This window comes from Micromys minutus (assembly GCF_963924665.1).
Source record: "Micromys minutus genome assembly, chromosome: 3".
In the NCBI taxonomy this organism is placed as follows: domain Eukaryota; kingdom Metazoa; phylum Chordata; class Mammalia; order Rodentia; family Muridae; genus Micromys; species Micromys minutus.
The window spans coordinates 29,706,072-29,719,890 of NC_137972.1; the positions used below are offsets into that span (position 1 = coordinate 29,706,072).

The window sequence follows — 13,819 nt, forward strand, 5'->3', positions numbered from 1 at the left end:
TTTCTTTCTTTATTCCTTCTTTGACCCTGCTATCATTTAACAGAGAGTTGTTTAATTTCCATGTGTATGTAGGGTTTTTGTTGTCTTTGTTGTTAAAAACCAGTCTTAGATCATGGTGTTCTGAGAGGATGCATGGGAGTATTTCAATATTCTTTTATCTATTGAGGCTCGTTATGTGATCAATTATGTGCTCAGTTTTTGAGAAAGTGCTATAAGGTGCTGAGAAGAAAGTTTATTCTTTTTTTTTTTTTTTTTTTTTTTTTTTTTTTTTTTTAGGATGAGATGTTCTGTAGATATCTAGTAATTCCCGTTGGTTTATAACATCTGCTAGTTTTACAGTATCCTTTTTCAGTTTTTATTTCCTTGATCTGTCCATTGGTGAGAGTGGGATGTTGAGGTCTCCCACTATTATTGTGTGGGGCACAATTATTTTTTGAGCTTTAGTAGGGTTTCTTTATGAATATGGGTGCTTTTGTATTTGAAGCATATATGTTAAGGATTGAGAGTTCCTCCTGTCAAATTTCCCCTGTAATGAGTAAAAAGTGTCCTTCCTTATCTTTTTTGATAACTTTTGTTGAAATCTACTTTATTCAATATTAGAATAGCCAAATCAGCTTGCTTCTTGGGGTCATTTTTTTCGAAGGTTTTTTCCCACTCTTTTACTCTAGATAGTGTCTGTCTTTGTCTCTGAGATGAGTTTCTTGTATGCAACAAATTGCTGGGTTTTGTTTATGTATCCAGTATGATAGCCTATGTCTTTTTATTGGAGACTTGAGTCCATTTATGTTAACAGATATCAAGGAATAGTGGTTGCTGTTTCCTGCTATTTTTGCCTTTGGAGGTTGAATTGTGCCTGTATGTCTTTCTTTTTTTGGTTTTCTTGCTTAGGAGTTTTCTTGTTTTTATTAGGATGTAGTTCCCCTCATTGTAATCAGTTTTCCACCAATAAATCATTGTAGTGTTGGGTTTGTTGTCAGATATTGTGTAAATTTAGTTTTGTTTGGAATATCTTAGTCTCTCCATCTATGGTGATTGAGAGTTTTGCTGGGTATAGCAGCTTTGGCTGGCACCAGTGCTCTCTTAGGGTGTGCATGATGTCTGTCCAGGCTCTTCTAGCTTTCATAGTCTCTGTTGAGAAATCGGGTGTGATTTTGATTGGTCTGTCTTTATATGCTACATGGTCTTTTTTCCCTTACTGCTCTTAATATTTTTTCTTTACTGTGGGCACTTGGTGTTTTGACTATTATGTGTCTAGAGAAGTTTCTTTTCTGGTCCACTCTATTTAGAGTTCGGTAGGCCTGTTTTATACTCATGGTAATCTCATTCTTAAGGGTAGGGAAGTTTTCTTCTATGATTTGGTTGAAGATATTTACTGTGCCTCTTAGATGATATTCTTCACATTCTTCTATTCCTATTATCCTTAGGTTTGGTCTTCTCATTGTGTCCTGGATCTCCTGGACATTTTGGGTTAGGAGCTTTTTGGATTTTGCATCTTCTCTGACTGTTTTGTCTATGTTTTCAATGTTGTATTTGGCTCCTGAGATTCTCTCTTCCATCTCTTGTAGTCTATTGGAAATGCTTGCATCTGTGACTCCTGATTTTTTTTTTCGGTGTTGTACCTCTAGGGTTGTCTTCTTTAATGTTTTCTTTATTGTGTCAATTTGTGTTTTAAATTCCTTCTTCCAATCCTTCATCTCTTTGGTTCTGTTTTCCTCTAGTTCTTTTAGTTCTTTGAGTGTTTTTCTTGTTTCCTCTTTAAAAGCTTCTAATTCTTTATGCTTTTCCTCTCCTTCTTGTTTAAAGATCTCTATTATCATCTTGAGGTAGGATTTTGGGTCTGAGATTTCTTTTTCTGGAATTTTTGGCATTCCGCTGTTTTCTGTGATAGGATAGCTGGTTTCTAGTGTTGCCAGGTTGTCTTGGTTTCCCTGGGGTATGTTCTTTCACTTTCCTCTTGCCATCTTGTTGTCAGTCTTGTGCCCCTTGATCACTGCAGGATCACCTCTGGCTTACCACTTGCTACTGCTGTTGCTGGTGGTGGGTGGTCTGAGTATGGTTTCTCACTCCTTGTTGTCAGGCTGGTAATAGCCAATACAGGGTTACTGGTTCCCTGGAGCAAGCTGAGGTGGGGAAGGGAAAGCAGGGAATGCATGCTGGCTCACTGCTGGCTCACTGCTGTTCCTGGTGACAGGTAGATATCCCTTTTTTTTAAATGTAGAACTTTATTTTAAAGTAAACAAAGATAACTGTACAAATTTTAAGCATTTTTGTATAAAAGTGTACAAATATATTTTTGTTATTGTTTGGCTTTTTTTTAAGGTTTGATAGTGTGTATTAAGATCTTACTAGTTACAATGAGCATAAAGTACATGTAAAACAGGATGAAAACTGGAATTAGTCAACGTTTTCTTGATTTGTAAGGAGTAAACATAATGGTTTTTTCTTTTCTTTTCTTTTTTCTTGAACTTCACACAGTCTGTGAGTTGTTTCTGGGGTGTTAGAGCTTTTTGGGGTTAGTATCCAATTATCAGTGACTGCATATTATGTCTGTTCTTTTGTGACTGTATTATATACCTCAAGATGATATTCTCTAGCTGAATCAATTTTCTTAAGAATTTAATAAGTTCATTTTTTCTGATAGCTGGGCAGTACTCCATTGTGTAAATATACCACAATTTTCTTATCCATTCATCTACTGAAGGACATCTGGGTTCCTTCCAGCTTCTGACCATTTTAAATAGAGCTGCTATGAAAATTTTGGTGCATTTGTCTTTGTTGTATGTTGGAGCATCTCTGGGGTATATGCCCAGAAGTGGAATAACTGGGTCTTCAGGTATTACTATGTCCAATTTTCTGAGTTATGGCCAGACTGATTTCCGGAGTGGTTGTACCAGTTTACAATACCACCAACAGTGGAGAAATGTTCCTCTTTCTTCACATCCTTGCCAGCATCTGCTGTCATCTTAATATTTGATCTTGGCCCATCTGATTGGTGTGAGGTGGAATCTCAGGGTTGTTTTGATTTGCATATCCCTGATGGCTAAGGATGTTGAGCACTTCCTTAGATGTTTCTCAGCCATTCTATATTCCTCAATGGAGAACGTTTTGTTTAGCTCTGTACCCCATTTTTTAATAAGGTTGTTTGATTCTCTGGTGTCTAGCTTTTTTAGTTCTTTTTATACCTTAGATATTAGGCCTCTATTTGATGTGGAGTGGGTAAAGATCTTTTCCCATTCTGTTGGCTTCTGTTTTGTTTTCTTGACAGTGTCCTTAGTCTTACAGAAACTTTGCAGTCTCATTAAGTCCCATTTGTCAATCTTTTTCCTCTAGAGCATGAGTCATTAGTGTTTTTTCAGGAAATTTTCCTCTGTCCCTATGTGTTTTAAGATTTTCTCTGCTTTCTCATGTAATAGCTTGCATATACATGGTTTAATGTGGAGACCTTAGATCCACTTAAACTTCAGATTTGTATAAGGAGATAAGAAAGTGTCTATTTTCATTATTCTTCATGCTGAGTGCCAGTTGGACCAACACCATTTGTTGAATAGGCTTTCTTTTTTCAATGAATGTTTACAGCTCCTTTGTCAAAAATCAGGTGACCATATATGTGAGGGCTCATTTCTGGAACTTCTCTTCTATTCCATTGATTCATGTACCTATTTCTTTACCAGTACCATGTAGTTTTTAAAACAATTGCCTAGTAATATAGATTGAGGTCAGGGATGGTGAATCCCCCAGATGTTTTCTTGTTGTTGAGGATAGATTTTGCTATTCTAGATCTTTTGTTATTCTAGATGAAATTGCGCTTAGCTCTTTCCAACTCAATTAAGAATTGGGTTGGAATTTTGATGGGATTGCATTGAATCTGTAGATTGCTTTTGGTAAGATGGCCATTAAAAATGTTGATTCTTCCAATCTATGAGCATGGGGGATCTTTTCATTTTTTGAGATCTTCCTCAATTTCCTTTGTTAGAGGTTTGAAGTTCTTGTCATACAGGTGCTTCACTTGCTTCTGATAGAGTCACACCAAGATATTTCATATTTTTGGTGACTATTGTGAAGAGTATCTTTTCCTTAATATCTTTTTCTGCATGTTTGTCCTTTGAATATAGGAAGGCTACTGATTTGTTTGAATTACTTTTATATCCAGCCACCTTGCTGAACTTGTTTATCAGCTATAGGAGCTCTCTGATGGAATTTGTGTTGTCACTTATGTACACTATAATGTCATCTGCAAATAGTGATGTTTTTACTTCTTCCTTTCCAATTTGTATCCCTTTGATTTCCTTTTGCTGTCTAATTGCTCCAACCAGGACTTCCAGTACTATGTTGAATAGGTAGGAGGAGAGTATGGAGCCTTGTGAATCCCTGATTTTTGTGGGATTGCTTCAATTTTTCGACCGTTAAGTTTGATGTTGGCTGCTGGTTTGTTGTATATTGCTTTTATTATGTTTAGGTATGGGCCTTGGATTCCTTTTCTTTCCAATACTTTCAACATGAAAGGGTGTTAAATTTTGTCAAATCCTTTCTCAGTTTCTACTGAGATGACCAGGTGGTTTTGTTCTTTGTGTTTGTTTATATTGTGGATTACATTGATGGATTTCCATATATTAAACCATCCCTGCATCCCAAGGGTGAAGCTTACTTGATCATGGTAAATGATCATTTTGATGTGTTTTTGATTCGGTTTTCAAGGATTTTGTTTAGTAGTTTTTCATCAATATTCATAAGTGAGATTGATCTGAAGTTCTCTTTCCTTTTAAGGTCTTTGTGTGGTTTGGGAACGAGAGTTATTGTAGCCTCAAATATGAGTTAGGTAGAATTCCATCTGATTTGCTCTTGTGGAATAGTTGGGAGAGAATTGGTATTATGTCCTCAATAAATATCTGATGAATTTTTAGACTGAACCCATCTGGACCTGGGCTTTTGTATGGTTGGGAGGCTTTTGATGACTGCCACTATTTCTTTAGGTGTTATGGGATTATTTAGATGGTTTACCTGGTCCTGCTTTAACTTTAGTATCTTGTATCTGTCTAGGAATTCATCCATTTCCTCCAGATTTTCCAGCTTTTTTGAGTATAGGCTTTTGTAGTAGGATCTGATGATTTCTTGAATTTCCTCAGTTTCAGCTGTTATTTCTCCACTTTCCTTTCTTATTTTGTTAATTTGGATAGTCTCTATGTGCCCTCTAGTTAGTCTGGCTAAAGGTTTATCAATCTTGTTGATTTTGTCAAAGAACTAGCTCTTGGTTTTGTTGATTCTTTCAATGGTTCTTTTGTTTGTATTTGGTCTATTTATTCCCTAAGTTTGATTATTTCTTTCTGTCTACTCCTCTTGGTGTATCTACTTCCTTTGGTCTAGAGCTTACAGCTTTGCTATCAAGTTGCTGGTGTATCCTCTCTCTAGTTTCTTTTTGGAAGCACTCAGAGCTATGATTTTTCTTCACAGTACTGCTTTTATTGCATCCCATAGGTTTGGTTATGTTATGTTTCTGTTTATATTGAATTCTAGAAAATCCTTAATTTCTTTATTTTTTCTTTGACCCTGCTTTCATTTAATAGAGCATTGTTTAGTTTCCATGTGTATATGGACTTTTTGTTGTCTTCGTTGTTATTAAATACCAGACTTAGACTATGGTGATCTATAAGGATGCATGGGAGTATTTCAATCTTCTTATATCTATTGAAATTCGTTTTGTGACCAATTATGTGGTCAATTTTCTAGAAAGTGCCATGAGGTGCTGAGAAGAAGGTGTATTCTTTTGTTTAGAATGATATGTTCTGTAGATATCTATTAATTCTAGTTGGTTCATAATCTCTGTTTGTTTTACAATATCCTTTTTCAGTTATTGTTTCCATGATCTGTCCATTGTTATTGAGGTTTCCCACTATTATTTTGTGGGGTGCAATGTATGTTTTGAGCTTTAGTAGGGCTTCTTTTATGAATATGGGAGCTTTTTTACTTGGAGCATAAATGTTAAGGATTGAGAGTACTTCCTGAAAAATTTCCTCTGTAATGAGTAAAAAGTGTTCTTATCTTTTTGATAACTTTTGGTTGAAAATCTACTTTATTCAATATTAGAACTGCCACTCCAGCTTGCTTCTTAGGGTCATTTGCTTGGAAGTTTTATGCCCAAATTTTTACTCTGAGATAGTGTTTGTCTTTGTCTCTGAGATGAGTTTTCTGTATGCCGCAAAATGCTTGGTTTTGTTTATGTATCCAGTCTGATAGCCTATATCATTTTATTGGAGAATTGAGTCCATTTATGTTTACAGTTATCAAGGAAGAGTGGTTGCTGTTTCCTGCTATTTTTGCTTTTGGAGGTGGAATTGTGCCTGTATGTCTTTCTTCTTTTAGTTTTCTTGCTTAGGAGTTTTCTTGTTTTCATTAGGATGAAGTTTCCCTTGTTGTATTGGTTGTTCCACCAATAATTCATTGAAGTGCTGTGTTAGTGGTCAGATATTGTGTAAATTTAGTTTTGTCTTGGAATATCTTAGTCTCTCCATCTATGCTGATTGAGAGTTTGATGGTATAGAGGCTTTGGTTGGCACTTGTGCTCTCTTAGGGTCTGCATGATGTTTGTCCAGACTCTTCTATCTTTCATAGTCTCTGTTGAGAAATATGGTGTGATTCTGATTGGTCTGCCTTTATTTGTTACATGGCCTTTTTCCCTTATTGATTTTAGTATTTTTTCTTTGATTTGGGCACTTGGCGTTTTGACTATTATGTGTCGGGATCAATTTCTTTTCTGGTTGGTCCAATCTAATTGGAGTTCTGTATGCATGTTTTATGCTCATGGTCATCTCATTCTTAAGGGTAGGGAAGTTTTCTTCTATGATTTTGTTGAAGATATTTACTGTGCCTCTTAGTTGATATTCTTAGCCTTCTTCTATTCCTATTATTCTTAGGTTTGGTCTTCTCATTGTGTCCTGGATATCCTGGACATTTTGGGTTAGGAGCTTTTTGGTTTTTGCATCTTCTCTGACTGTTTTGTCTGTTTTCAACGTTGTATTTGGCTCCCGAGATTCTCTCTTCCATCTCTTGTAGTCTATTGGAAATGCTTGCATCTGTGACTCCTGATTTTTTTTTCGGTGTTCTACCTCTAGGGTTTTCTCCTTTAATGTTTTCTTTATTGTGTCAATTTGTGTTTTAAATTCCTTCTTCCAATCCTTCATCTCTTTGGTTCTGTTTTCCTCTAGTTCTTTTAGTTCTTTGAGTGTTTTTCTTGTTTCCTCTTTAAAAGCTTCTAATTCTTTATGCTTTTCCTCTCCTTCTTGTTTAAAGATCTCTATTATCATCTTGAGGTAGGATTTCATTCTGAGATTGCTTTTTCTGGAATGTTTGGCATTCCTCTGTTTGCTGTGATAGGAGAGCTGGTTTCTAGTGTTGCCAGGTTGTCTTGGTTTCCCTGGGGTATGTTCTTTCACTTTCCTCTTGTCATCTTGTGTCAGTGATTGGTTCTCTTTTTTCCCTGTACCTGGCCAGTGTCCTTGGATCTCCCCTGTTCCTGGTTGCAGATAGTCTGAGCCCTGCTCTGCAGCCAAAAGCTGCTGGCTGGGAACAGAGGGCCCAATGCTGGGTTCCTGGTGCCTGGATCAGGCAGGGCAAGGGTGCACTTTCCAAGTGCTCTTGGCAGAGATGTCTCTGCCCCCTCAGATGTGCAATTTATATCTGCATTTTCAATTCAATTCCATTGATCAAGGTGTTGGTTCCCATGCAAATACCATGCTGCTTGTATTACTATATCTTGTAGTATGATTAGAAGTAGAGGATTGGTAATGCCTCCACCAGTTCCTTAATTATTAAGGATTGTCTTAGATATCCTTGTGTGTATGTGTGTGTTATGTTGTGTTGTGTTTTCCTTTGAAACTGAAAATAGTCCTTTCAAGATCTATCAGAAATTGTGTTGGAATTTTTATTGGGATTTTATAGAATCATAGATTGATTTTGGTAGTATAGCCATCTTTACTATATTTATAATACTGATCCACGAGGATGTGAGATCATTCCATATTCTGATATATTGTTTAATTTCTTTCCTCAATGTCATAAAAGTTTTATCCTAAAAGTATTTCACTTGCTTTGTTTGAGTTATTCCAAGATATTTCACATTTTTGAGGCTATTATGAAAGGTGCTGTTTTCCTGATTTCTTCCTCAGTCTGTTTGTCATTTGATGTATACTAATTTTTGTGAACTAATTTTGTATCCAGTTACTTTGACAAAAGTGTTTATCAGCTGTAGGAGTTCCTTGGTAAGAGTTTTAGAATAACTTATGTATAGTATCATTTTAATATTAATAATTAATAAATTCCAGAATGGAGTTGCTACTCAGCTCAATGGTTAATGTTCTCGAATAAAAGACACCCACAGACTTTATATTTTAATATGACTTAAGTAGTACAATAGCTAGTTAGCTGCCTATCCTTTATGTTGTTAGAATCTGCTTCCCACTGGTGATTCCATGTTACTGTTTACGAATGTCTGTGTTCCATCTTGACTGCTCTTAACTTCAGTTAGAAAGAGTCTAAGTAGAACCCAAAAAAAAGTGAAAGAACATTCTTACATTGCTACACCTTGTAATGCTTCACTGGTCTTCACTGGCTTGACTCGCTGTGCAACTCTTAGCTGGTCTTCACTGATCTTCGCTTGTTATAACTTCTTAACATGAAATGAACCAGAGAACTTCTCACAGTATTCCAGCTACTTTTGGTGGAACCTCATGATTTCCACTGGGTTGAGCCACTGTTTGCTATTGGACTGGGCTGCTGATATCCTGATAATGAAGATTGGAATTGCCTCTAAGGAACTAACCAGGTCCTTTTAACCATTTTTCTTCCCTACTTTGGTTGGTGGGCTAGACAAAGGTTGAAGTGTTAAAGAACCTAAAATGAAATAGGCTTTGAAAAATCTAAGGCTACAGAATTCTATGCTAAAACATCTGGCCCTGAGCTATTTTAAATTGGTAATGTTTTAATTAGTGCTTCTATTTTACTAGGGGATGAGCCCCCTAAATGGTTTTTTAATACAAAGTGTTCAGTCCTGAAATCATATACACACAGGTCATACTAACCTGACTCAGCATTTAACTATATATATATATGTATTATAACAAGAATAATAAAAAGAGAAGTCAACAGTTTACAAAGGAGAGATGCAGGTTTGCCTAGGTTAAAGCATAATGAGCCAATATTTTAGGATTAATTAGTCTTTTTATTCATTTTTGGGAACCATAGGAACATTGAAGAAAGCTTCTTTGATATTTCCCTTGACTTTGTATAATAGGATTGATGACAGCAGGGTTCAAATATAACATCTCCAAAAAGTCACCTCTCAATCCAGCAGTGAAGAAACAAACTGCTCTTTAAATTTGAGTGTATGGTTTGTCAGTGAGTATAAGTGTAAGTATTTAGGAAGCATTTGGGGGCTTTGTTGATTTATCTACACAAAAACAGTAAATTCCTGCCTAGGTCAGAAGACCCCTCCCTTAATCAAGGATTTTTAAAACTGGGTTTACAGTGCAGACATAAATACCTTCCTGTTAAGTGAGCCTCAAATCTAATCAGTAACTGTGGGGTATGACAAAACAGACATGACACCAGTGGACATATGCTGTGCAGTAGGGTGGCACTACACTTCATTGGCTTTAGAGCTCCAAAAGACTGTAGACATCCTTTCTTTCCAATTTGTAGGTAGAGAATCTTCTCGAATTACAGAAGCCATCTAGTCAGAATGTTGCTTCCAGCTCAGTTCCAGCTTAAATTCTCTACCTCTTGAATTGAACATGTGTGATTCCCTGGTTTTAACTATAAAGCCATAAGCTGCAGGAGTAGAGATCATTTCCAGAAGCCAATCTGATGTAGCCAAGGGAAGAATCCTCATGATCAAATGTTGCTAAGCAATAGCTTCTCCCTTCTCAGGCTCATGTGATTTACAGTAATGTCTACCACCTACACCTATGAATTATAAGGCGATTCACTATTTTAGATGCATACACTGATCCTTTAGTCAGCCACGAAGATATAATTATATCATGTTTAGTGGCCTGAATAAACCTAGATATTATAGTAAGTGAAATAAGACAAGTATGGGGAGATGAGGAACCATTTTTCTCTAGTATGTAGAAGCACTTTGCTACGTATCTTCATATATGTGCGCTGCCATGCGTCCTGCCATGATCATAATGAACTAAATCTTTGAAGTTGTAAACCAGCCTTAACTAATTTTTTCCTTTATAAGAGTTCTTTTCCCGCTGTCTCTTCACAGCATTATACAGTTTGTATGTTTTTAAAAGACTAGGCAGGCTTCAGATGTCAGGAAAACCTTGGCCTCCCCTTTTTCTCTATGGAAAACTAGGAATTAAATTTACCTTTAAGGAGGCAAAGAAAATGTCCTGCTGATAAAAGCACCAGCAGCTAGTGCTCCAAAATACATTTAAAAATTCAATTAATTTAAAACATAATGAAACAATTATCCAATACATAGGTGGACAGATGATGATAAAACACACTCTCTCCCATATATCTCCATTCTGTAGCTTCTCACAAGTCTGACAAAAACAAAGGGTTAATAGCAATTATTTATGATCATGTATTTGCATCTAGCTACATTGCTCTGTCTCAGTATACGCACTACATGTAGAAAATGTGAAGCTGAACTTAGACCTCAAATAAATAGGAAATATCCAAGGTGGGGTCTGAGAAACCCTTAGAAAATCCATGTGAAGTATCCCAGCAAAAGACAGTATGTCACCCCAGACAGGAAACACAGTATTCTACCAACAATTCTTGTTCTCAAAAGTGACCAATTAGATGTCTCTAGGGAGCCCATAACATTTCTCTTCTAGCCCTTCCACTTTAAACAAGCTCTGAGAGAACCCCGTTCCCTGCCTAGGGACATCATGCTAGTGACCAAATTCTTGCAGGGAAATCATCAAAGACATATTAGACTTGTGTTTTTGAAGACATTCAATCTCAGTAGAATCCAACAGAGCCGATTTTGCACTAAGGTCTGTGGGATTACAAAGGAGAAATCGATGTGGAAGAAAGGCCAGATGCGCAGCAGAGAGGGGAGCAGCATGCTGGCTTGTTTCATAGACGACTCTGCAGGTCCTGAAGCATGAAGGAAGTGCTCAGTGCACCCAGACCTTGGCTATGACAGTGTGGGACAGACACATATTCCAGCCTTCTCCCAGAAACTGGACCCTCAGACAAGATGGAAGACAGAATGATAAAGTTGCAATGAATTAGAAGGTATTGTAATGTGTCTGGATCATTCTTCCTATTTAGTTCCTGCTGTGAAAAATATCCATCAGTATCCTTCTAGGTGCCAAGATGGACCCGAGAAGAACAAACTTACATCTTTGCTTTAAACTATTCTGTTGAGGTCCTTTGTGCATGGTCATCTCAGTGCCTTTATGATATGTGGTCATTTTGAAACAGATCTAGGAGCCACTCTGCCCTTAGGTCAACCTTATGTCATTACTATTACCTGAACAATGAGAAAGCAGAGTCAGTGGAGTGTAGCTCTCACATGGCTTTGGGAGACTGTCAGTTGGACATTTTCTCCTACAGAGAATATTACTTCAGCAAGTTGAGGTACTTGGCACCAGGCCTGAGGACATGAATTTGATCTCCAGGACCCAGAGATACAAGATGAAACTGACTCCTACAAATTGTTCTCTCCCCCGTATACATCCCTCCACATAGTTAAAGTAACAATAAACAAACAAAAATGGGGTGCACTAAAAATACATTGTCATAATATTAGATTCCAGGAAGGCCCAGTTAGAGTGCAGGCTTTAATATCTCTGAGACTCTGAAAGCTTTGATCTCTCCTCCAGGTGACACCGGAGTGTCAGGAACATAATACTCATAATATTGTGGGGACAGAGAGATTGCTGACGTCAGGTGGCCAGTATAGTAATGTAGGTGGTGAGGGTGGTGATAGCTATGTCCGGACCAAAGAATAATATGCCAATGATTCTGATACTATAGTTAAACTCAGGAACACACAGGCCCATGCCAAAATTCTGTCTTCACCACACCTTGAACGGGCTGCTGAATGACCTCATTGTGTGCACTGTGAGAACACCTCTGGCTATCTGTGATCTCTTTACCATAAGTTGTCTCAGACAGTGGGAATGGAAAACGGGACAGCTGTCCAGGAATTTATCCTGGAGGGATTCCCTGCTGCCCAGCACCTGGGCAGGCTTCTCTTCTCACTGAACCTGCTGGCCTACTTGGCCTCCATCACTGGAAATGTCCTCATTGTGTCCATTGTCTGCACCAGTGCCCGTCTGAAAAGCCCCATGTACTTCTTCCTCGGTGTTTTCTCCTTCGCGGAGTATTGTTTTACGAGCACCGTGATTCCCAAGTTGCTGGTTATATTTCTTTTAGGGAAACAAACAATTTCCTTTGCTGCCTGTTTCATACAAGCCTTCGTCTTTCTATGTATTGGGGCATTTGGTTTTCTTCTCATAGCTGTGATGGCAGTGGACAGGTGTGTGGCTATATGCAAGCCTCTGCACTATCCTACCATCATGGACCTGAGGACCTGCATCATCCTAACCATGGCCTGCCTTGTTGTGGCCTTTACCCTGATCACGTGGCTAGTAGTGACGGTATCACGGTTATCCTTCTGCGGCCCCCATGTCATCCCACACTTCTTCTGTGACCTCAGCCCTCTGATCCACCTCTCCTGCTCTGACACCAGATCAGCTGAAGATCTGGCATATGCCCTGGTTTTTATTATCCTTCTCTTGTCCCTCACCATAACGGTCACAGCATATAGCAACATAGTAGTCACGCTGGTGCATCTCCCGTCGGCCAAGGAGAGACAGAAAGCTTTCTCCACCTGCTCATCGCACCTCATCGTCCTCTCTCTGATGTACGGCAGCTGTGTGTTTATATATGTGAGACCAAGGCAAACAAGTAGGCTTGAGTCCAACAGAGAGGCTGCTCTTGTGAACACGGTAGTGACACCCCTTCTGAACCCCATCATCTACACCCTACGCAACAAGCAGGTCCACCAGGCTCTGAGGGAGACTCTGTGCAGAATAAAAATATCGGGATAGAAAAGGGTCACATGTACTTTACATGTCCAGAAATTGTTTTCTCCATTTTAATCAACAACACTTAAGAGTCACAGAATTCACAAACCTTCTGTGTATTTAACTCCAAAAAAAAAAAAAAAATGCAGGTGTTTGTCACCTTGTAAAATACATTTTAATGTAGTGTGTTTGCCTGTTCCACATATATCAATCAGCTTTACTTTTGTATCTGTGTTTCGGCTTTTCAAGACAGAGCTTCTCTGTTTCTTAGGCTACGCCATGTTCGTGTTCCTGGGCCTAGCTCTGAACACACATCTCTGTATGGTGTTGCCCAGTGAGTCTCAGAACCAGCCCTGCTCCTGCTGTCCCAGTAGTCCCAGGCCCGGCTCTGGAAATTCAGCTTCCACACCCACTTCCCCGACTCCAGACTGCCCATGTCCCACCTCAATGCTGGCAGGTCTAGACCCAATATAGCAGCTTCTATAGTAGTTGCACATGGTTTTCTGTGCAACCTGAGACAGGCTAGATCCCCACCCCAAACACATGTCCAATGAATGGCATTCACATCACAAAACCACAAAAATCATGAAAGGACAAGACAGTGTGTCCCACCTGAAACCCACTAGCTCTCTGATGAGAGTTAACTAGATGCATCCAGGAAACAGTTTAAAAGTACAATCATAACCTCCACCAAAAATATGAAGGACACACAGAAAGGACACAAAATTAAAGCTGCTCAGTCCTTGACGCTGGGTGTTTCACATGGTCTT

The 13,819-nt window shown here is 38.3% G+C and overlaps 1 protein-coding gene across 1 annotated transcript; it reads left to right on the plus strand.

Moving 5' to 3' along the window:
* Positions 1-12,140: 12,140 nt before the first annotated feature.
* On the plus strand, positions 12,141-13,073 carry LOC308418574 (olfactory receptor 6C75-like; the record flags this gene model as incomplete). The annotated part of the gene is made up of 1 exon (XM_080913957.1): positions 12,141-13,073. One exon carries the CDS (start codon positions 12,141-12,143, stop codon positions 13,071-13,073), a length of 933 nt encoding a protein of 310 aa, XP_080770083.1.
* Between the last annotated feature and the right edge of the window lie 746 nt (positions 13,074-13,819).